The 22,146-nt window shown below is 41.2% G+C and overlaps 2 protein-coding genes across 25 annotated transcripts in view; one reads left to right on the top strand and one right to left on the bottom strand.

The window, feature by feature from the left end:
• The window catches only part of Mkln1 (muskelin 1), a 302,986-nt gene that overhangs the window by 228,070 nt on the left and 52,770 nt on the right, over positions 1–22,146 (bottom strand). For 4 of the 13 annotated variants that reach the window (XM_078040543.1, XM_078040542.1, XM_078040545.1 and 1 more), the window contains exons 2-3: positions 9,523–9,665; positions 6,131–6,234 (exon numbers count right to left, since the gene is read on the bottom strand). The exons of 7 other annotated variants lie outside the window; for them this stretch is intronic. The gene's annotated coding sequence lies outside the window, so the exon portion shown is untranslated. The remainder of the gene's footprint in view (positions 1–6,130; positions 6,235–9,522; positions 9,666–22,146) is intronic. 2 more of the 13 variants (XM_078040546.1, XM_078040548.1) reach the window with 1 other exon arrangement.
• Positions 10,082–22,146, top strand: part of LOC120891841 (uncharacterized) — a 70,507-nt gene continuing 58,442 nt past the window's right edge. For 3 of the 12 annotated variants that reach the window (XR_013435356.1, XR_005736407.2, XR_013435355.1), the window contains exons 1-2: positions 10,088–10,275; positions 10,576–10,687. Coding sequence is in view for 1 of the 12 variants with exons in the window: in XM_078040560.1 (XP_077896686.1) it covers positions 10,227–10,275; positions 10,576–10,687; positions 18,950–19,117 (329 nt within the window). In the remaining 11 variants the exon portion in view is untranslated. Of the gene's footprint in view, positions 10,276–10,575; positions 10,688–11,939; positions 12,249–18,949; positions 19,118–22,146 lie in introns of those variants that run through there. The other 9 variants (XR_013435357.1, XR_013435363.1, XR_013435353.1 and 6 more) reach the window with 7 other exon arrangements.

The raw sequence follows: 22,146 nt of genomic DNA, 5'->3' as shown, positions 1-22,146 counted from the left end.
CAATGGGTACTCAGGATGGACGTACTCTTGACATGCACCTGACCAGCTGGTATTGGAACCCATTGCCTCTCTTAGACACCATCCTTCAGTCAAAGCAGCCTAATCTCTTAAGGCGGCCATATCACCTGTTAAATCTCCCTGAGTTTGTGATCAAGCTTTCTACCTCTCCTCTCTCCTCAAAACACCTGGGGGTACACATCTTTTGACGTAGAATGACTCATAGCAGCAATGGGAATGTAAAGCTTCCCATCAAGCTTGGAACAACATGAAATGGTACAGGTAATTTTTCTCAGCTGCACTAAGCTTATCCACAGGTATCTGAATACTGTGCAGTGAACTGGGATATACAGATCAAGGACTGTAGCAGCCAAAGAAAGAAAAAAAATCAGGCACAGCACCAGCAAACAAGAACAAAACAGTGGGCGCTATGTGCTTTTCTCCAAGGTACTGCCTAGCACCTTCTTAAGCTAAGGGATAATGACCATGAAACAGAGACATGCATTTCATTCAACAGAAAAGCCTGGTTTGATGTGTTGTCAATTTCTTCATCTCATTTTGCACACTGTACAACCGCACCTTCCCCAAATACCCTCAGCCATCGGGTAAATAAATACTGCTTCCTGGGGGAATCAAATCATGTCTGTATGTCTCTTGCCCGTGATCACTTTCTTATAAAGCAGACATCTTATGTGCTTTGCGCTGATTAATTTCTCCTGCTATTTCTGCCCCACAGCTCTCAATCCATGCCTCAGAGGCTGGGTTCACCTCCCACCTTAGACCAAGATTCTGCATGTTATTATTTGACCTCCTTTGAAAAACTCTTTGCCAGCTTTATAACCCGATCCGGGCACACCCCCATCGGGGCCTGCATTTCCTGTGGATGATGCGATGGTTTCCTAGGTGACAGTGGGAAGGAATAGACCTGTTAGCTTGTGGCTTCTGACTCACCCACTGCAATGGACGTCACAGAATCCTGGCTGAACAAGTGGATGCTGATAATAAGCTTGTGCTTAAGGTAGAAGCGGGGCACTAATGGTTAAAACAACCCCATTGTACCAGCAAGCCAACAGACCCACAGAAATGCCGGATCTGGAAAAACAAACAACAGATCTGAAGCCTCTCTGAACTCTCAGTCGTACATGAATTCACAGTGGAGTCCTATTTACAACACCAGTGTTCTGCTCCGTTCCCTGTAGAATTTCCTTTTCTTTTCTGGAATGTAGAAATGTCAGGGTTCTCTAATGAAAGGACATATGGTATCTGGAGAGGGAGAGGTGGAAACAAGTCAAAAACTCATCAAAAGGCTCCTTATGAAGGTGACAGCAGCTTTTGAATTTTCTCATTTGTTCCCCGAGATAAGTAAGCTCACACAGTGGACTAACCGATCATCGGAGTCTAGAATGAAAAATATATTCTAAGGAGCAATAAATCTTCAGAAAGTTGATTTCATGAAGCCTGAGAAGCAATAAATCTTCAGAAAGTTGATTTCATGAAGCCTGAGGAGCAGGATGCAGACAGACAGACACACACACAGAGAGACTGACTTCGTAACTACCTCTCTGTGAAATGATCCCAGGCATGCATAAAGTCAAAGAAAGCTGTCTAGAATAAAAATCCAGAGTTCCTTTGTCCTTTGCATCAGCACCAGTGAAGACTGAATGAATTCTTAAGATTCTTGAATTCCTTAAATGACCAGCAAACCTAAAGGTTCCCAACTGGAGATAATGCATCTTGTTTTCCTCTGGGCCTTGAGGGATGCTTTAAATAGCATCAGCAAGCATCCAAATGAATTAGACAGCAAATGTAGGTTAGCTTTATTTAGACAGATAAAGACACGCAGAGAAAGTTGTCTGGTTCAAGGGCAGTGCAGCCTGACACGACAGCATTTCTCAGAGGAGGGGAAACTGCTTCGGGTGAGAAAGGTATTTTGGGCAAAGAGCAAAGTTCCTTGGCTCTCCAGGGGAAGAGAGGCTAAGATCCTTCAGTGCAGAAGAGCAGAATTTAAGAATGACCTGCAACTCATTGACAGAAAGAGCTACAGATCCACAACGTTAAACAGAACGTAACATCTCCTAGTTCACACCTTATCTTTCCTCCTGCCCATTCCTTGAGAACACCATCAGAAGAGAACACAAGCTGGGCCAGGGAGTTTGCGTAATTCCTCTGGAGCAATGTTTTAGATTTTGGGCAAATTCCAAGTCAGGAAATACCGTCTTCCCTCCATACCCATAGGGGATTGGTTTCCGGACCCCCTTGGGATAACAAAATCTAAGAATGCTCCAGTTCCTTATATAAAATGACATAGTATTTGCATATATCCTATGCAAATCTTTCTGTATGCTTCAAGTCCATCTTAGATTACTTAAAATACCTCAGCAATGTAAATGCTGTATAAATAGGTGCTGTACTATATTGTTTGGGAAATAATGACAAGAAAAACAGTGTGTATGTTCAGGACAGATGCAATTTTTTTTTTGAAATCAAAGACTTCGAATGGTTGAAATGAAATGGTTGGTTGAATCCAAGGATGCTGGACTGTGGACCCAGAAAGCCAACTGTATGTCCAGGTGGAGGGCCCCTAGAGATGTGGAAGTTCAGAAAGCAGAGAAACGGGCGAATGTGGGAACTTTGACTCGTTAAACAAAAATATTGTTTGAAAAAATGTTGCAGCCTATGGGTTTGGTCTTTCTCTCCCTCTTCCTTGCCCACTCCTTTAAATTATTTTCTAAAAATAAATGTTTATTTCTATATATTTTCTGAAAAATAAATGCTATATGGAAGGTAGTAGATCTAGAAAAAATAAACTTAATGCTTCTGTTTGTTTTTATTATGATGTTTATGATTTCTTCTCCAATTTTTTACTGGTTTCCTCTCAGTTGCAAAAGCCAAATGACATTTGTTATCATAAAATACAGTAGCTTGTAGCCCCAGTAGTAATTAGTTTTAAGAAGAAAAAGGTCATTTCAAATTAGTGGATTTTTATTATTTGAATAGATTATAGCCCTAAACATTTAATAATTTTATGAATAAACCTATTTTTTCCCAGTTTGTGGATGTGTGTGTCTGTGCACACGTGTGTGATATGTGGTGCTGGGGACTGAACCCAGGGCCTTGGACATGTTAGGCAAGTGGTCAACCACTGAGTTACATCCTCAGTCCCCTAATGAATTTTTTGTTCCTAAAGTAACACTGAAAAAAAAAATATATATATATAAATTAATATATAAATATATAGTTTAATTTACATATAATAACCATATATATAAAGTTTATATATATAAATAAACTTTTAAAATTAAAAACTTAGTTTTGAATGTATTTTCATTTTTCCCCCAACTAATTTTATAGATATTTTCTTTTTTAAAGAGTCTCACAACTTCTGAAAATCAAAGGAAAATATGCTATAACCCTATCATGAAGCCAAATCTAAACCTCATTTTGAATTAGGCATTCAAGCTGCTTTCATTATACTTATTCCTTCACACATTCCATCCATTTCTTCCTTCCACATTATTAAAAAAAATTTTTTTAATTGAACATGAACACAATATCTTTATTTTACTTACTTTTTATTTTATGTGGTGCTGAGGATCAAACCCATTGCCTCATGTGTGCAAGGCAAGCTCTCTACCACTGAGCTGCAACTCCAGCTTGCCCTCCACATTATTAGGGAGCACCCACTGTATATACACAGAGCAAAAGGCATACTTGGTTGTTCCATTTCCTCATTTCTGGCTGCTTGTCTTTGTCTGATTGACCTAAGCTTCTTTCTACATTTGCAGGTCAACTAGTGTATGTGCTTAAAACTTTATTCAGTTGAGAATTACTTTAGCCAGAGCACATATTTGCCCAGTCCACTGCCAAAAATTCAATATACATTTAACTATTGGCAAAATTGGCAACTCAGTTAATCATTTGATGTCATTACAATTCTAGAAAGGTGATAGAAAGCCAATAACCCTGACTATACTTATAAAGAAATAGATCCAAAAAGCTTAGCTGAGCCCCAGATGCAAAGTTCATCCCAGAATTACATCACCTTTTTATAAAACCCCCACATCTTGGGGCTGGGGCTGGGGCTCAGCGGTAGAGTGCTCACCTAGCACGTGCGAGGCGCTGGGTTTGATCCTCAGCACCACATAGAAATAAATAAATAAAACAAAGATATTGTGTCCAACTACAACTAAAAAAAAATTTTTTTTTAAATAGAACCCCTACATCTAAAACCAGTCCTATATATATTTTTAAAAATGTGTGTAGTTATGAGAACCTAATCAAAAGGAAAACTATCCTTTTAATGTTTTCAGTAAAGGGACTAACATTTCTACTTTAACTGAAATGAAAAAAAGTAAATAACATCCCTGGGATCTCTATTTCTTGCTTTGATATCTTCAGTCACTTTGCTATTATTTGAACACCTTTATTAGAATTTCTCAGTTTGTGTTAATAGTAAGAAGACCTTTGAAATGTTCTTCAATAAGTCAGTTTCATAACTGGTTTTTAATAGTTTTAAGTGCTGGAGGAAAAAGAAACTTTAAATGCAGCTAGAGAGCAAAGTTATAATCAATCACTGAACCAAATAAATAAAATATGATGTATGTAATTTTTTTTAAAAATAGAGCAATTTTTGTTTGTGGGTGGCTCTCTCTGGTTGTTCTTCACTTTTGCCGCACAAAATATTATTTCGGTAATCTTATTACACACTGTAAAGAGGAAAACAGTGTAACAGTATTTGCCTAGGTAAAATAGGAATAGCACATTTTATTTTTATTTTGTGACATTTGTGGCTCTTCAGCATGACATTGGCATTCTTCCTCTTCTGATGCAACTTCCTCCTCTGTTTTTGTTTTGGTCGGGGCTGTTTCAACCTCCCCCTTTCCTGCCCGTGAGGTCCTGAGCTGCCACTTTGTTTTCAGAATCTCCACTTCTGTTTTCGGTGGCAACACCTACATGTAAACATCTGGCCGCCCATCCACAAGGACACACACCCACGCGCTCTCAACTCACACAAACACCACGCACAAGTCACACACGCACACAGCCTGGCTCGCTCAGCCTCCCCCAGAGAGCTCAAACCGCTCCAGCTGTTCTCTAGCCCTGGCAACAAAAGCAGCAGCGGGCTCCCAGTGTCACTTCTCTGACACTAAAAATGCTGCTTCGAAGGAAGCTCTCATGGCCATTGGAGCAAGGAGAAGCTGGCTGAACAACTGAAGTCAAAGATGGCAGAGCCAGTGCGGGAGGCTGCACGAAGGGACCGAATGGGAAGGATCAAGGCTTCCTTCTGACTGGGCACATTCGTGTACCGATATTTCAAGACTCTCTTTCCAGTTAAGATTGGCAGTGAAGAGGTGACATTACGCCATGGATGACATGTGACATTAACTCAATAAAGAACACCAGCTGCCTCACCTTCACCCCTACCACTGAGAGAACTACTTCTTCTTCTTCTTCTTCTTCTTCTCCTTCTCCTTCTCCTTCTCCTTCTCCTTCTTCTTCTTCTAATTTTTTTAGTTGTAGATGAACACAGTATCTTTATTTTTATTTATTTACTTTTTATGTGGTGCTGAGAATCAAACCCAGGGCCTCACACTTGCAAGGCAAGCACTCTACCAGTGAGCCACAACCCCAGCCCATCTTCTTCTTTTTTAATTTTTTTTTTTTTTTTAGTTGTAGATGGACACAATGCCTTTTTAAATTTGGTTATTTTTATGCGGTACCAGGGATTGAACCCAGTGCCTCATGCATGCTAGGCAAGCGCTCTACCACTGAGACATAACCCCAGCCTCATTGAGAGAACTTCTAATAACCAATAAATAAGTCCAGTGCCACCCCCCAAAAAATAGCCTTTCAAAAACTTGCAAGTGTGAATGAGAAGAAATGCTTCCAACGAGGAAGGCTGTGTGAGTAATGGGAGAACGTGGCACCTGTCTTTTTAAATTGGTTAATAAGATTCAAATTGTTTTAACATCAGGAGAGGATAAGGATGAGATGGAACTATGTTAGGTTCTTTACTTGAAAGATCTCATTTTAATTTGCACAAAACCCCATAGAAGTCAGCTTATTGTGTTCATTTTACCTGCAAAGTAAAGGTGGGAAAGGATGGTGACCGGGAAGCAGTCCTAGTACTAACCTCAGCAGAACTTAGGTTTGAACCCAAATCTAATGACTCCCCAATTCTTTCTTCACTCCTTTTGGTTCCTCTGTTTTAAACATATTGACATCTTTTCAGAGAGGCTGAAAAACAAAGATTAAATATTTATTGAGCACTGACCAGAGGGTCACACATGAGGATGGGGATAGAAAAACAAAATCACCCTACAACCAAAGAGCTAAGCATCAAGTGCAAGGCTGATGGAACAGTCTGAAAATCAGACAAGGAAATAGGGTTACAGGAAAGGGGCTGGGCGTGGCTGTTGGAGAACTAAAGGAAGGATGCTTGGCCCTGGTTGTTGAGGGAGGGTAGGAGACCCCACAGAACACAGGGAGATGGTTCTGAGCAGGTGCTAAGCAGGGCAGGGGTGGGGCAGAGGAGTAGGGAGTGAGGGAATGGGTCACAGGAGTAGGGAGGAAGAGGTCACCTGAGTTCATCAGGGCTGGCATGGTGCAAGGTGAAGACAGAACCAGGCCTTAGAAGGTTTTGAATAAGACCCTGAACTGAAGACAGGGACACATGGAAGGTTTTTGAGTAGGGGAAGGCAATCATTCAATCAAATTCGTGACTAAACCATTCCAAGGTATTGCTGAATCCATCTGACACCAGATCATAAGTACACAAAGTACACAAAGCAGAAAAAGATAGAAAATCAATATTCTTTTGTTGTTGTTGTTGTTTAGTTGTTGACGGACCTTTATTTTATTCATTTATTTATATGTGGTGCTGAGAATCAAACCCAGTGCGTCACACATGCCAGGCAAGTGCTCTACCACTGAGCCACAATCCCAGCCCCAGAAAAATCAATATTCTTAATCAAGACTCAAACAAATCAAAACTCCCAACAATTAAAAAAAAATAGAAAAAAAAAAAAAGGAAGGCCTGCTTATTTCTGAGCAATCACAGCAAAGGAGGGAATCTGTGCCTGAACACAGGAGCTCAACCCTGGCCTACCTCTCCCTGCTGTGATGGCTCCACATGGCCCCGTTCTAATGACTCCTGAGACCATCTCAACCACCAAAACCCCGGGGCGGGCGGCAAATCCAGCCCCATCCTCCCCCAGAGAAAAAAATTCCAGCAGGGAAATGACAATCCCTGTCACTTCCTTCCTATCTAGAAGCCGGCCCATGAGGACTGCTGCCCTGCTTCACCTGATCACACCAGATACCCTGGCTAGAATGGGAACCGGATCCTGCTGGCTTGATTGAGTTAAAAGGAACAGTGCCAGGCCATCTAAAAGTCTCTCAATAGCTTGATGGCTTCAGAGAGGCCTTGGTGGCTCTGAAAGGCCAGCGTCCAGTCTCAGCTCCCGGGGTTAGGGAGGAGCAGGATGAATCCCTAGCACAGAATCCAGAAGCACTGGAGGCCAGCAGTTCTGAGAGACTGCAGAGAGGGCTTGTTTACATTTTTCTCTTGGGCTGAAACCCATCTATTTAAACTTTAACCAGAGGCAATTATAAAACCGTGGTGAGCCAGAGAGAGATGGCAGCCTGCGCAAGCCGGCAAGTCAGATGCCAGGAGTCTGGCACTGAGCGGAGGGAAAGAGAGGAGAATGTTTTTGAGAAAGGGATCAAGGAAAAACAACAAAGGAGGCTTGGGAAGCAAAAGGTGTTGCCCAGGCAGCTGGCGTTCAGAAGTAGAGTAGGGAGGACAGAGGTGAGGGCAGGAGGTGGGAAGGGGGACGGGCCAGGGGAGACAGCAGCCTCTGATGGCTGTCACCATCCCACCGGTTCAAAAGTCCCTCCCGCCGCAACATCTGACAGTCACAGTTCCACTGTTTGTTCCCTTTTTTCCCTCCTCTTGGGTCAAAAGTGCACTAACCCAGAGAATCAGCAGCAAAAAGAAGCCAGCCTCCGGCCTGCCAGGACACAGGCCCTCTTCCCCGAAGGCCAAGTCTCCTCCTCTTCAGTTCAGGTTTTCCTGGCAGAGACCCACCTTGGAGCCTTGACCATTAGCCCAGGGATGTCAGAGGAAATACCCGACTGGACAAAGGCCTCTACTCCAGTTGCCTAAACTGGACCCCATGCCTACCGGGATCTGGGTCCTAGATTTAGTGAATCCTACAAACCGGTGGTGGGGGCAGGGGACAGGGGGAGCACTGTGGCTCTAAAGTAAAGGTTTTTATTCTGGACTTGAGGACACCTGTGGGCCTGGCCCTGACATCAGGGCCAAGTTCAGATGCATATCCACACGTAGGAAGGTCTACTGGACCACAGCTGCTATAGACAGAATGCATTCCCCCAGATTCATACGTTGAAAACTTAAAGTGATAACATTAGGAGTAGGATTTGGGGAAGTGATTAGGTCATGAGGCCAGAGTCCTCATGAATAGGATTAGTATCTTCATGAAAGAAGCCCCAGAAGCTGGGTGTGGTGACTCCTGCCTGTAATCCTAGTGACTCGAGAGGCTGAGACAGGAAGAGCACAAGTTTGAGGCCAACTTCAGCAACTTAGTGAGACCCTGTCCCAAAATAAAAAATTAAATGTTCTGGGAATGTGGTTCAGTGATAAAAGCACTGCTAGGTTCAATCCCCAGTACCAAAAAAAAAAAAAAAAAAAATCTACCACCAACAGCAAAAACCCAGAATGCTGCTTTTGTCCTTTGACCATGTGAGGAAACAGTGAGAAGATGGCTCTCTAGGAACCAGAAAGAGGCCCTCATCAGACACCAGATCTGCCAGTGCCTTGATCTTGGACTTTCAGCCTCTAAAAATCGTGATCATAAACTACCTGGTCTCTGATATTATGTACTAAGACAGCAGACCCCGACATCCCTCTCACGGCAGGGTACCTGACATTCCACTCCTACTCTTAAACTTTTCAGTTTTGATGTCCCCAGGAAGATAAAAATGCAATGTGCAGAGAATTTAGATGTTATAGCAGGAATTCACTTCCCACTACTTCCAGGCAGCTTAGCTTTGGGGCCCTGTGGGAAGAGGATCTAGGAAAAGCATTCTGGGGGCGGAGAAGGCCTTGGGAACTACCAGCAGGAAGCTGGCAGGAGGCATGGAAGAGCTGGAGACATTTCTCTGTGTATAACAGTGAGGCCCAAACACAAGTCAGAGGTTCACAGCAGAAAGACAAGTCACCCTGCCTTTCTGTAAATCCTTCTCTGCTCGCCCAGTTCTCACCAGGGAAACCAGCACCGGGAGGGACCTGAGGAAGGTCAGAGGACTAGGAAAGCACCCTGAGATGTTCAGGTCCCCGCCTGGAATCCCAGGGTAAGGAGGTCAAGGTCACGGGCTTCTCTCCAGACCAGTTTGCTACACTCACCGGAAGGTCTGTCCTCCAGCTCCGAGCCACTCCAGCCAACTATCTAAAAAATTCATGACCCTGTTCCCAAGGGCCAGGAAGACTCCTTGCAAACTCACCCTGATTGGTGACAGATCCCAAGATGGTTTCCTTGTTTGTGTGGAGGCAGGGCACTTCATACAAGGATGAAGAGTTTGTGATGTGCTGCAATTTTATGTCTTAAAGTCTGTATGGGTAGAAATTGCTTCCTTATGCCCTGATTCTGGAAGAGAAAGAAAGTCAGATACTGAGGTCTCCTACAGAAGGGACGCCTGTGAACCTGTGACAGCCAGCGGACATCCCAGGAGCCACGTGGACATTTCAGAGGGATGTGCACACTGCCCACCGCCCAGCAGAAAGTGTGATACTTGGGGAGAGAGATTTTGTAAAATCAGGCATGGAATCTCCAAGGGAATGCTGGGGATCTGTACATAAACCAGTAGCAAAGAGTAGTAGGTTCAAAGAGTGGATGCAAGAGCCAGGCTGTGAGAGATTAGCTCTGTGATCATGAGCAAATCATTTAACCTTTCCGGGCCTCAGTTTCCTCATCCATAAAAATTCAGACAATAGTAGATCCCAAGTCATAGAGTGGTTGTAAGGATTAAATAAGTTAATATTTAAAGGATTGAGTTAATATTTAAAACAGTGTCTGTCACATAATGAGAGATACGTAAGTGGAATGTTTAAAAAGTAATATAATCAAATCTCCACGCCTGGACACTGGTTGTTTCCTAATTGACAAAGTCTTGGGTGGGCTCTGTGCGTACCCTCCCATCATTCCAGCATGAGAAGGCAGAAGAAAGACATCCGGACGATTTTCTCCTGCAGAAAAGGTAAGGCACCTTTGCTTCATTCTGACTTCTAACAATGTGCACACCCAGACCAAGGCCCAGCCAGAAGGAGAAGCTCTGTCCAGTGTGTGGACCAGAAAATTAGAATCCCCCCACCCAAGTCCCTCAGACCCTCGCCAGCTCCCTGCCTTTACAGCGCCAAACGCTGCACACAGCTGTCCCCCATGGATACCCTGCACCAAGCCAGGGTTCCAGAACCTAAGGAGTAGCGCCCCGAGAACCTCCCATGGGGCTCCTGGGATGTCTGCGGGCTGTGGTGGCTCCACAGTGTGCATCCCACAGAAGACGTCAGAGAAGGGGAGGAGGAGCAGAGAAGCCGGCAGGTGGCAGGAAGAAGGAAGGATCATGGCGAGAGGAAACCAAACATACCAGGGAAAAAAGTAGAAAAGCCTAAGTAAGTACAAGAAAACTTTTTTTGTCTCTCTATTTTTGGCCAAGTGAAAAAAAAAAAAAAAAAAAAAAAACCAAGAGACTCAGACAGAGCCCGTGAAGGGAAGGAACCAACTGACAAACTGCAGAACTGTGAAATGCATGCTAATTACCCCACCCTTCCTCCTGCGCTGGGCTGCAACCAGAGCCCACAAGCCATTTGTACGCTGGCCTCCTAATGATTTCATTTTACAGATTTCCTTCCACTTTTTTTTTTCTTTTTCCTTTTTCTTACAAAGGCCATCACAATTCTATTCTGTTTTGGGAAGTAGGAACAGGATCTATCTTTAGGAAATTTAAATGCCAAAAAGCTCAGATAAGCATAATGGAGAAGCAAAGCCTAGTTGGTGTGATCGAGACAAATATTAAATCACAAATATTTGAAATTCTTCCCCTTTGTGCCCAGAGGAGAGAAGTGCCTTTGTTTGCTGAACTGGCTCCTAGAACTACGGAACTACGTGGCCTTTGTCCTGCTGTGGAGGACACTGGGCAGGGAGAGACACCAAAGGAAGGCAAAATATTAGTCAAGTGCCTACGACGTATCAGGCCTTCTGCTAGAAGCTAGGAGTGAACCCTCAGGAACCCAATGATCATTTTCTTTCTTTCTTCTTCTTTTTTTTTTTTTACTTAGTAAGATTGTGGTAAAATACACAAAATGTATCTTGTTAACCATTTTTAAGCATACAGTTCTAAAGTGTTAAGAATAATTCCCATGGTTGTGACATCTCCAGAAATCGCCCATCTTGTAAAATTGAAACTGAACATGCATCCAACACAGTAAACCGCTCCCATTTCCCTTTCCACCCCCAGAATCTCTACTTTCTGTTTCTATGGATTTAATTACTTGAGCTCCCTCCTAGAAGTGGAGGCAGCCAGTTGTTTGTCTTTCTGTAACTGGCTTATTTCACTCAGCATAATATCTTCAAGGTTCGTCCAGGTTATAGCCTGTATCAAGAATTTCTCTTTCTTTTAAAGCTGAGCAGTATTACATCCTATGTGTAACAGACTTGGCCTGTCCATTCCTGACCGTGGATACTTGAGTTGCTTCCACCTCTTGGCTATTGTAAATAAGGCTGTTATGAGCACTGTCTTAGTCAGATTTTTAGCTGCTGTGACTTAAAAGACCCTACCAGAACAATCGTAGAGGAGGAAAAGTTTATTTGGGGGCTCATGGTTTCAGAGGTCTCAGTTCATAGACAGCTGGCTCCATTCCGCAGGGCTCAAGGTGAGGCGGAACATCATGGCGGAAGGGTGTGGCAGAGGGAAGCAACTCACACGATGATCAGAAGCAGAGAGAGAGACTCCATTCACCAGATACAAAATATATACCCTATATCCATGTTCCCAATGAACCACTTCCTCCAGCCACCTGCCTCCAGTGCCCACTCAGTTAATCCCATCGGGGATCCATTCACCGATTGGGTTAAAATCATTTCTCCTCTAAACCTTTTTGTATTGTCCCACACATGATCTTTTGAGGGACACCTCGCATCCAAACTACAATAAACACAGTTGTACAAACTTAACACTCTTTAAAGAAGCTTATTCCATCATATTTGTATTATTTGTTTACCCATCCTTTGGCCCACCTGAAGTTTTAGCTGCACAGGAACCTGTTATTTATCCAGGTATGCTCACTTCCCGTACAGTGTGGGCACATAGTAGGAACTCAAAAATATTTGTTCAACAAAATATTTTTACACTTCTTAGTCTCCAGTATTGCAGCTGGCTGCTTTACATATTTTAATAAATAAGTTTTGCAATTTTAATGAATGTTATTTTGATTATATTTACATAGTAAGCTAGTTTATATAAGGAGATAAGTATTTAAAAAAATCCAAATCTCAATCAAAATCCACTCTAGATGAAATGCTATTGACAATTCCTTCCCACTCACCTTGCTTAAAACCAACCTTTATTCCTGCCTTTCTTCCCCTTTCTTTCCCTCAAGTCATGGCACCGTTAGATCCTGAGGGTATTCATTAGGGGTCCCTCAGACCATGGAACATCCTGTTGAATAAAGCCAGGCGTGGCTTTGGAGTTTGGTTTACTCAGCTCAAAATCTTTCCCTGGGGTTATTTTGGATGAAGCACAGGATCAACAACACCCAGCTCCATCTCTGGAGGAACTCACAGAATTATGGCTCTCTCTGCTTATTCCTGATTACTACTAAGTAAGAGACACTGGTTTTCTCAGGTACAGAAAATAGTGTTTATTTCCATTCCCTGTTAGCCAGATGACAAACAGAAACACAACTATAGTGTTTACAAAGCATAAGGAAGTTGTGAAAATTCTGTATTGTATTTGATGATTAAAAATGTATTGAAAGGGCTGGGGTTGTGGTTCAGCGGTAGAGCACTCACCTAGCTCGTGCGAGGCCCTGGGTTCATCCACAGCACCACATAAAAATAAATAAGTAAATAAACAAAAGGTATGTGTCCAACTACAATTGAAACATAAATATTTTTTGAAAATAGTATTGTATTTGATGATAACTACTGTGTTAAGTATCAGCCGTGGCAGAAGCTAGTTCTGTGCCCCTTTAAAAAATACATGTTGGAATCATAATTTCTAGTCAAGGTAGGATTTTTGTACCTAAGCCTTTGATGCTCATGCTCATCTCTACACACAAAGCAATGGTTATCATATTGGTCTGTTTTACATTACCCTGACAAAATCCCAGAGGCTGGGTAACCTCATTAAGAAAAGAGGTTTATGTAGTTCACAGTTCTAGAGGTTCAAGAGCCTGCATGTGGTGATAATCTTTTTGCTAGCAGAGTCCCAAAGTGGCACAGGACATCATGCGGCAAGAGACCAAGAGTACACACATGTGTGTGTGTGTGTGTGTGTGTGTGTGTGTGTGTGTGTTGTGTACATGTCCTCTGGTCTCTGTCCCTCTTCTTATAAAGTCACCAGTATTCAAATGAGGGATCCACCCTGATGACCTTAACCAATCCTGACCACATCCCCAATCCCCACCTCTAAATACTATAGTCAGATTTTTCACCCTCCAGATACCTCAAAATGGGGATTAAATTTCAACAGGGAATGCTGGTCACATTCAAAACAACAGTGATTAAAATATGACAAGAAAAATTAAAAGGCACAGTTGGCTCCATGTATGAGCTTTCCCATGGATTAGAGACACAAAGCCATGAGTGGAGCAGAAGATGGGGTTACTGGGTCTCAAATCTGAACGGTGGCCCAGGATGCCAGCGTGGGCTTCTGAGGGGCCAGGGAATGAGGACTGACTGCCTAGGGTGAGGAGGTAGGTGGTAAGCCAGGTTCAGTGCCCGAAACCACAGGCCACACTGAGCCCCCACCCCATACACTTAGAGGCTGGAATAGCTGCCTGATGCCTGGTGATGGGCCTCCCACCAGGGAATAATGAGGCCAGGAGAAAGTGCACGTGACAGGCAACTGGACCAAGCAACCACAGGCCTCCCTGATGGCCTCTATTCCTTTACTGCAAGTCTGAGAAGGAAAAGAAACTCTTCTTATTGTATAATATAATTTTCTATGAAGAAACTCAAACAGGCTCCATAGAAGTGGAAAAGAATTGTCTTTTTAGAATTAAAAGACAATTTGGCAAAGTTGATGGGTATAAGATCAGTTACAAAATTCAGTCTCTCTCTCTCTCTCACACACATACACACACACACACACACACACACACACACATACACACACGCTGTTATTGTCGTGTTTGAGATTGAAACTAGAGATGCTCTACCACTGATCTACATCCACAGTAACTCCCCCTCCCCCACCTTTTTTAAAATTTTGAGGCAGGGTCTCACTAAGTTGCCTTCAAATTTGCAATTCTCCTGCCTTAGTCTTCCCGATAGCTGGGATTACAGGTATGCACCACTATGCCAAAATGTATAATACTTAATAACAAACAAAAGCTACCAGGCTTAATAGAAATAGCATTGTGGCTAGGTATAAATATTTAAAATCATATAGATTTTTATGTATAAATAAAATGTAGATTTTATATATAAAATATTTTTATAGAAAGCACTAAAGAAGATTTGAATAAGTGGAGACACATACCATATCCGTGAATTGGAACATTCATTATTGTGAGATGTCAGTTCTCCCAAAGTTAACATTTACTTTTAATGCAAACTCAAGTTTTTAAATTCCTGGCCTGGTTGGGAACATGGAACAATGATTACAAAATTCAAGTGGAAAGTAAGGGGTCAAAAATCTTATTGTAGTTGAGGATGCATTTGCTGGACATAACAGAATATACAACATAAAGTGGTTAAGCAATAAGAGATTTGTTAGTTCAGATCACAGGAGATTCCGGTTTGGGTTAATTCAGCCACACAATGCCATTGTCGGGACCTGTGACCTTTTCATCTTTCTGATAAGCCACTCTCAGTGTGTGGGTGTGTGGCTTGTGCCTCCAGGGTGGCAAGATGGCTGCCATAGTATCAGGCATCACATCTTCCTCCAACTTTATTCAAAGAAAGGGATGGTAACTCTTTTTTCTTTTGTACCTTTTTAAGAGGAAAATTTTCCCATGCCTTTCCATCCTCAGTGTAGCACAATTCTGTATACTTAGTTCTCACTGGCAGGAGATGGAACACATCCCAGACCCAAAGCAATTCTGATAGAAGAGAATTGCCCTCATGATGAGCTTCAAGTACACACTAAGGGATAGAATCCAGGGATATCTGAAGACAGCGAGGTTCAGTTAGAAAGAAGAAAGAGGTAATAACTATTGTTCAGATAACAACCATAATAGTCAAGTCAATTTTGAAAAAGAATAATAAGTTAGCATGTTTTTTTCCCACTAAATATCAAAACTTCAAACTGGAGATGGCATAAAAAACCAGGAGTGAAAGGTGAACTATTCAATAAATATGCATTGGAATAATTGCACATGCATTTACTATTGCACACCGCAGCAAGCTTAAGTTGCTTTAAAGGCCTAAAGGTGAACAGTAAAATATTATTTCTAGGAAAAATATAAAATATTATCTTTATTGAGGCTATTGTAAAGGTGCCAAAAGCATGCATTGGAAAAAAGATAGCCTCTTCAACAATAGTGCTGGGAAAACTGGAAATCCATATGCAACAAAATGGGATTAAGTCCCTGTCTCTCACCATGCACAAAACTCAACTCAAAGTGGATCAAGGACCTAGGAATTAAACCAGAGACACTGTGTCTAATAGAAGAAAAAGTAGGCCCTAATCGCCATCATATTGGATTAAGCCCCTACTTCCTTAACAAGACTCCTATAGTGCAAGAATAAAAATCAAGAATTAATAAATGGGATGGATGTGAACTAAAAAGCTGCTTCTCAGCAAAAGAAACCTTAGACAGTGAGATGAACAGAAAACCTACAGCTTGGGAGCAAATTTTTACCACTCGCACATCAGATAGAGCACTAATCTCCAGGGTATATAAAGAACTCAAAAAGCTAAACTCTAAAAAAAAAAAAAAAAACAAATAACCCAATCAATAAATGGGCCAAGGAACTGAAAAGACACTTCTCAAAAAGTGATATATAATCAATCAACAAATATATGAAAAAATGTTCATCATCTCTAGCAATTAGAGAAATGCAAATCAAAACTACTATTTCATCTCACTCCTGTCAGAATGGCAGCTATTAAGAATACAAACAACAATAAGTGTTGGCGAGGATGTGGGGGGAAAGGCACATTCAAACACTGCTGGTGGGACTGAAAAATGGTGCAGCCAATCTGGAAAACAGAATGGAGATTCCTTGGTAAACTAGGAATGGAGCCACCATTTGACCCAGCTATACCCATAAGACTTTAAGACAGCATACTACAGGGACACAGCCACATCAATGTTTATAGCAGCACAATTCACAATAGCTAAACTGTGGAACCAACCTAGATGCCCTTCAGTAGATGAATGGATAAAGAAAATGTGGCAAATATACACAATGGAATATTACTCAGCAATTAAAGAGAATAAAATCATGGCACTTGCAGGTAAATGGTATGAATAAATCTAAATGGATGAAGTTGGAGAATCTAATGCTAAGTGAAGTAAGCCAATGACAAAAACCAAATGCCAAATGTTTTCTCTGATATAAGGAGGCTGATTCACAGTGGAGTTGGGACGGGGAGCGTGGGAAGAATAGACAAAGTGTAGATAGGGCAAAGGGGAAGGAGAGGGAGGGAGGGGGTAAGGGGATAAAAAAAGATGGTGGAATGAGATAGACATCACTACCCTAAGTATATGTATGAAAAATACACGAATGGTATGAATATACTTTGTATACAAGCAGAGAGATGAAAAATTGTGCTCTACATATGTAATATGAATTGTAATGCATTCTGCTATCATATATAACAAATTAGAATAATTTTTTTAAAAAAAATGTCTTTATACTTTTAGGATAGGGAAGAAATTAAATGAAGCACAGAAGTATAAGCATAAAAGAAAGTATTGGTGCATATTAGGACCTTAAAATAAAAGACATCAGCTGGGTGCAGTGGCACCCTCATGTACTACTCCCAGTGACTCAGGAAGCTGAGGCAGGAGGATCATGAGTTCAAAGCCAGCCTAAGCAACTTACTGAAGCCCTAAGCAACTCATTGAGACCCTGTCTCTAAATAAAATATAAAAAAGGACTGGAGATATGGCTCAGTGGTTAAGCATCCTGGGGTTCAATCCCCAGTAGGGAAACAAAAAAAGAAAAGAATATCATCAACAAAGTGAAAAGCTTAGCCTGAGAGTTTTTTTCAGACATAAAACCATCAAAGTATTGGTATTCAAAAATTATTAAGAACTGCTATAAAGCAATAATAATGAAAAAAAACTAGAAAGAAAATCGCATAAGGATATGAATAGGCAAATCTTATAAGAGAATCCCTAATGACCAATAGAGATTCAAGGACATGTTCCATACCATTAGCAATTAAGGCAAAACAAAATAAAATAATAGAAAGTTACTGTTTCATATCCATAAATTAGCAAAAATTTCAAACTCTGAGAATATCCGGAGTTAACAAGATATAGAGAAACAGAACTCTTGGAAGGCAAAAATGACAAAATATATTAAAATACATCCTAAAACCCAGTAGTTTCTTTCTTTCTTACATTGACTAGATTAGTGTCCTCCACCAAGGGTGACTGCCCTGAGGGAACATTTGGCAACCTTTGAAGACATTTTCAATTGTCACACTGGGGGCAGGGAGAAGTGGCGTGACTCATATCTAGTGGGTAGAGGTGAGGGATCAGCATCGTATCCCACAAAAAAGAATTACACAGTCCAAAATGTCAATAAGGTAAGGGTGAGAAGCTCTGGCCTAGAAAAATCCTCACATAATGTGCTCCAGGAAACTGGTATTTAAATGTTAATGGGAGCATTATTTGTTATGGCAAACAACAAACTAAAAATAACCTTAAAGCAAGAGAATGGATACAGAATGTGTGTATATTCAAACAAAGGAATAATATTCAACAGTTTTAAGTAATGAGTTAATATTTCAGGTTGCAGTATGAATAAATCTAAAAAGTAATGATGCATTTTAAAATGGCAGCTGAGCACCATGGCTCAACTCAACCCTGTGACACAGTAGCTCAGGAAGCTGAGGTAGGAGGATCACAAGTTCAAGGCCAACCTGGGCAACTTAGTGAGACCCTACCTCAAAATAAAAAAAAAATTTTTTTAAAGGATCGGGAATATAGCTCAGTGGCACAGCATTTGCCTGGCATACTTGAGGCCCTAAATTCAATCCCCAGTAACACACACACACACACACACAAGCAGAATGTTATGTACAACATAATACATTTTACTTTATAAACACAAAGCAATATTACATATTGTTTATGTAATATTGTTTTATATACATATAATATAAAAGTATATATATTGTTTCTATATATATAAAATATGAAAGTCTAAAAGCATGAATGAGAATAATTTATAGTAACTTCAAGATAGTGGTTACTTCTGGAAAAAAAGGGAAGGAAAAAAATTGAGAAATGAATGAAACCAGGGGTCAGTCAGAGGCTTCAACAGTACTGCTAAGACTTCTTATATGCAAACTGTAAAACAAATAAATCAAATGTTAAGATTTGTTAAGGTGGTTTTTTATACACTGATGTTTTTAAAACCATTTTTCTATTTGAAATTGTACTTTTCTGCTTGAAATTATTTTCTAATGGAAATAGGTTCAAACATTTAAGAGCTGCCATTTGCAAACATGATAATTCCTTCTGTCTCAGGAGCATGGAGTTGGTGGAGGAAGCTAGTGCTTCTGGAAGAAACGTATGCCACTCCAAAGGAAGTGAGAGAAGGGAAGATTTACCCCAGGGTAAAGAAGTCTCTCTGCAGACCCTCTCCCAGGGATTCTTGGCAGGAAGAGAACAGCTTTCCCAAGGCAGCAGTGATTGGTAGGCTGAACCTCTGTCCATGGTCCTATCCCGTGTCTCTAGCCCTAGAGCAATTCAGAGGAAGGTTCCAATTTGCATGGAAGAAAAGCACTGAAGGGCTACAGATCTGGCTGAGAAGCTGAGAGAAGAGGAAATGTGTACACAGCCGGTCTTGAGACTTTGCAAAGAAGCTCCTACTGTTTGCCATGGATGGCTGTTCTTATAATGAAGGAACAGCTTCCAGCAGTGAAGTGAGCTCTGCCCGTATTGAGGCCTGCTCAGTAAAAATGACACTGTCATCTCCCTAGCTTTTCATATTTTTAACGAAAGCCTTTCTCATCCCAATGCTTTTCATCATTTCTTTCCAATATTCCTATAAAATCAGTCAATATTCTCCTCCGCTTTTAAAGAAATGAGGAGAAGCTAGCAAGACCTCAAAGACGACATCTTTCTATTAACCAATATTTTGACCCAAACCACTGGGGATAAGTAAATGGTGAAAGTAAATCAACTGAGAAAGATGTTTTATGGGCCTCCTGGAATAATTGCCCATCTTTTAAAAAGAAACAACATTTCTTGGGATCCCAGGAGGTGTCTGGCACTACACAAAGTGATATGAGCATGAGAGTGCAGAACATAATGTTTGGGAACATAATGTTCCTTGGGGACTTAAAAATTAATGCAGATCCAAGACTTCAAAAAATACCAGAGTTGTTTGTAATAAATTAGGAGAAGACAAAGTGAAAGGTGTAGGGGCAAAAACCCCCCAAGCACAGTGATAAACCAGGGAACACGAAAGCAGAATATGATGAGCCAATCAACCTCAGGAGAACACAGACTCACAGTATGGGCAGAATACAAGGTACTTATCCTGCAGAGCCAATTTTGCAGATTCAGTTACTCGTCCACACAAAATCAATAGCTGTGTCTGATAGGGTACTGGCAAAAACAACAAACAAACAGACAACAAAATACATACATCTATATATTTATAAATATATATATATTTTTTTTCTGTAGATAAAGTCCAAGCCATCCAGCACAGATAAAGTGTCTGGGGGGGGGGGGAAATACATGGATTGGCAAACTTTTAATATATAAAACTGTAGATCCAGCAGTGGGTGAGAGCTCTAATGGGAAGAAGTGCAATTGGTTTTGTAGATGCTGATTTTTATCAGCAACCAGAACTGTGCTAAAAGCCCAATTTAGCCTATTTTAGGCTCCCTAGTAAGTTTTTCAAGGAGGGAATATAGCAATACATGAACACTGTAATATATAGATACGAAAGTGTCTTAATGGAAATATGTACTCTAGTTTAGGGCAATATTGCCCTGCCAAAATGATGGAGGTTATTGGAAATGTAGGGACCCATTTGGTCTTCAGACTTTCTCTACCACACAGCTTGGCCATTCTCTTGGGGAGTTTTTTTTTTTTTTTTGCTTTGTTTTTGTTTGTTTGTTTGTTTTGTTTTTGGTCCCAGGGATTGAACCTAGGGGTGCTCTACTACTGAGCTATATCCCCAGCCATTTTTTATTTTTTTATTTTGAGACAGCATCTCACCAAGTTGCTGAGATTGGCCTCAAACTTGCAATCCTCCTGCCTCGACCTCCCAAATCTCTGGGATTATAGGTGTGCATCACCATACCTGGCTGTACTTCCTGTTTTAAAAACTTCAATCTTGTTAACCTAACAAATGGGGGGAGTCAGTCTTCTATATTGATGGTCAGATTCTAATTTGGGCTTCCTCATAGCCACTGCAAGTTTTTTTCACATTTATATTTATCTTTTCATAGTTTTCTAGTCATATACTATATGATTCTGTCTATATAGAGATTTAATAGGTCTAGAAACTTTTGTTCCACTGGTAAGAGAAGGGAAATATTATACAGCGATGTCCACAAGAAGATCTAATGGGCATCTCCAACTCAACACAGTCAAAGGAGAACCCTTGATTCTTTTCTTGAACCATCTCATATCAAATAACAATAAGAGGCTTAAACAAAATTTAATTTCTGTTTTTCATAAACAAGGTCTCTGGTGTAGGTTCAGCTAACTCCACCATATTATCCTGGATTCAGGTGATCTTTTTTTCTCCTTTACCATCCTTAGCATATGGGTTTTTAATCTTCAGACCTCTCGTCTTAAAGTCAGAAGATATCTACCATAGCTCCACCCATTATGAGGGTGTTCCAGACAGACATATCTATGCCCAGAGGCTTTCACTGAGATTTCATTAGCCAGAAATAAGGCTCCCTTAGCTGCAAAGGAAATGGGAAAATTGAGTATCCAGCAAAAGGGAATGGGACTATTATGACTGAATTATACCAATCATGATTCATCACTTGGGGCTGGACATATTGTCCTTCTAAACAAAGGCAGGGCTCTGTTAGAGGCAAGAAAGGAACAGTGAGTGGGGAGGGAATTAAGAGGGTCAGCCATTCTTCTTATTCCTATGTCACCTGCCTCACCAATGGCATCACCATCCACCTGGTACCTGAGCTGACAGTAGAGGCAATAGATTTGAGTCCTTGCATTTTCTTATATCTCACATAAACACCCACAGAGAGTCCTGTGGACTCCACCTTCTGCACCTGCCCCAGATACCAGCTTCACTGCTACCGTCCTAGATCAAACCACCATTCTCACCTATATGGCAATTGCTTCCTAAAGACTTCCCGACTCAACTTCTTCTCTTGCTCTCTACAATTCTATGCCCCAACAAAAAAGCACTTCCTTGTTTATGACCTCCCAATGGCTTCCCATCTGTCCAAAGTTGAAATTCCTTATCCTAGCCTGTCATGCCTAAATGGTCTAGACTCTGTCCACCTGTCCAACTTCATCTTGGGCCACTTTTCCATTTGCCAATGAGTTCCAGGCTCTTGGGTTCTCTTTCTCAAACTCATATTTCTTACTATCTTGGAGACTTCTGAGTCATCTGTCCTCGCTACCTAGACTGCTGTTCTTTCCTATCTTTTCATGATGGGTTCCTCTCTGTCAGTGAGATCACGGTTTAATGTCATTTTTCAGACAGGGGTTCCCAAATCATGCAG

This window comes from Ictidomys tridecemlineatus, chromosome 2, assembly GCF_052094955.1.
Source record: "Ictidomys tridecemlineatus isolate mIctTri1 chromosome 2, mIctTri1.hap1, whole genome shotgun sequence".
Lineage (NCBI taxonomy): Eukaryota > Metazoa > Chordata > Mammalia > Rodentia > Sciuridae > Ictidomys > Ictidomys tridecemlineatus.
The sequence above is the reverse complement of the archived record's forward strand: the minus strand, read 5'-3'. Positions and strand labels throughout refer to the sequence as shown.